We start from the raw sequence: 1,809 nt of genomic DNA, 5'->3' as shown, positions 1-1,809 counted from the left end.
ATCTTAGAGGACATTTTTTACACAGATTTGAGATTCCGAGACATGAAGAGTCAGAGCTCAGACAGAGGTAAGAGGTGAATGCACATTACCATTTTGGACTTGAATTCGGAGGTGAACTTCATAACACACTTTTGAGATAGATTATGAGGCGAGATCAAAGCAAAATACCAATTAACTATATTGGTCATGAACTTCAATAGATGACGAAAGATGTACAACTTAAAACAAGAAGAAGAGGTTAGACAAAAAAAACACGTAAAATGATCCTATTTATTCCGAGAGGAAATGATTTTGAGATGAAAAAGATTTTGACTTTGGAATTAATTCACTTTCTGGTGTTTCCATCAGAGAGTACAAGCCTCTTGGAAGAATTGAGGATCAGGCAACATTATACCCATTTTGTTCAGAAACCCATTGAATTTGGTTTTGTCTAATGCCTTAGTAAATACATCAGCAATTTCATCGTCAGATGCAACAAAAATAAGTTCAATGTTTCCTTTTAAAACATGATATTTAATAAAATGGTACCGAATATCGGCATGCTTCGTCATGAAGTGCTGAATTGGATTGTGAGAGATTGTAGTGGCACTTTGATAATCATAATAGATTCGAATTTGTTGAAATCAATAACCATAGTCCAATAACTGAGATTTCATCCAAAGAACTTGAGAAGTGCAACTAGCAACATCAATGTATTCCGCTTCGACTGTTGGAAGAGCAATGCAATTCTGTTTATTAGATGACCAACTAACCAATATTCCACCCAAAAATTGACAACCTCCAGAGGTGATTTTTCTGTCCAATTGAAGAGCGCCATAGTTGGAATCGGAGTATGCTTGAAGGAGCAAACTCTCATTTGATGGATACCAGATTCCGAGACTCTTTGCACCTTTGAGCTTTTGGAATATTTGCTTAACCGTCAAAAGATGAGACATCTTTGGATTGACTTGAAATCTGGCACACGGGCATGTAGAGAACATGATGTCCAGATGACTTGCTATTAAGTAGAGTAGCAATCCAATCATTCCCCTATACTTCTTTTCATCGACAGCAACACCAGATGGGTCCGAGAAGATCTTGTATCTAAAACCCATAGGAACCTTTGTAGAGGCACATGTGTCCATTGAATATATCTTGAGAAGCTCAGAAATTTATTTTTCTTGGTGAATAAAGATTCCTCTGTTGGTTTCCTTTACTTGGAGTTCGAGGAAGAAACTTAATTCATGATGCATGCTCATTTGGAATCGACTAACCATTAACTTGGCAAAATCAGCAATTATTAATGAATCTGTTGATCCAAAAATGATATCTTCAATGTAGATTTGGACTAACATGAGGTGTTTTCCATTTGATCTTTGGAATAGCGTAGGATCGAGAATTCCTCTTTGAAAACTAGAACGCATGATAAATTAGGTGAGAGTCTCGTACCAGGCGCGAAGAGCTTGCTTGAGGCCATAAACAACTTTTCGGAGTTTGTAGCAGTAGTTTGGATAAGAAAGATTTACAAAACCGGGGGGCTGTTGGAGATACACTTCAATATCTACTTCGCCATTAAGAAAAGCACTTTTAACATCCATTTGGTAAAACTTAAAGCCTTTGTGAGCTACATAAGCAAGAAATATTTTGATGGCTTCAAGATGAGCAACAGGAGAAAAGGTCTCGTCATAATCAAGTCCTTCAATCTGAGTGAATCCTTTAGCCACCAATCTTGCTTTCTTTCAGATAATAACTCCAGCGTTGTCTAGCTTGTTTAGGAAAACCCATCTCGTACCAACAATAGGGTGATCCTGAGGAGGAGGGATGAGAGTC

The 1,809-nt window shown here is 37.5% G+C and overlaps 1 protein-coding gene across 1 annotated transcript; it reads right to left on the bottom strand.

Annotated features, from left to right (window-relative positions):
* Nucleotides 1–623: 623 nt before the first annotated feature.
* Nucleotides 624–1,124, bottom strand: LOC145130929 (secreted RxLR effector protein 161-like). Its single transcript, XM_079065680.1, has one exon. It carries the CDS (start codon nt 1,122–1,124, stop codon nt 624–626), a length of 501 nt encoding a protein of 166 aa, XP_078921806.1.
* Between the last annotated feature and the right edge of the window lie 685 nt (nt 1,125–1,809).

The sequence above is a fragment of the Lactuca virosa genome, chromosome 8 (assembly GCF_052849685.1).
Source record: "Lactuca virosa cultivar CGN04683 chromosome 8, Lactuca_virosa_CGN04683_v6, whole genome shotgun sequence".
Taxonomy (NCBI): domain Eukaryota; kingdom Viridiplantae; phylum Streptophyta; class Magnoliopsida; order Asterales; family Asteraceae; genus Lactuca; species Lactuca virosa.
This window is presented reverse-complemented; position numbering and strand designations above follow the sequence as displayed.

Bases quoted from the DNA above. Each gene is read 5' to 3' on its own strand.
- LOC145130929 (XM_079065680.1), bottom strand. From the start codon at position 1,124: ATGGACACATGTGCCTCTACAAAGGTTCCTATGGGTTTTAGATACAAG.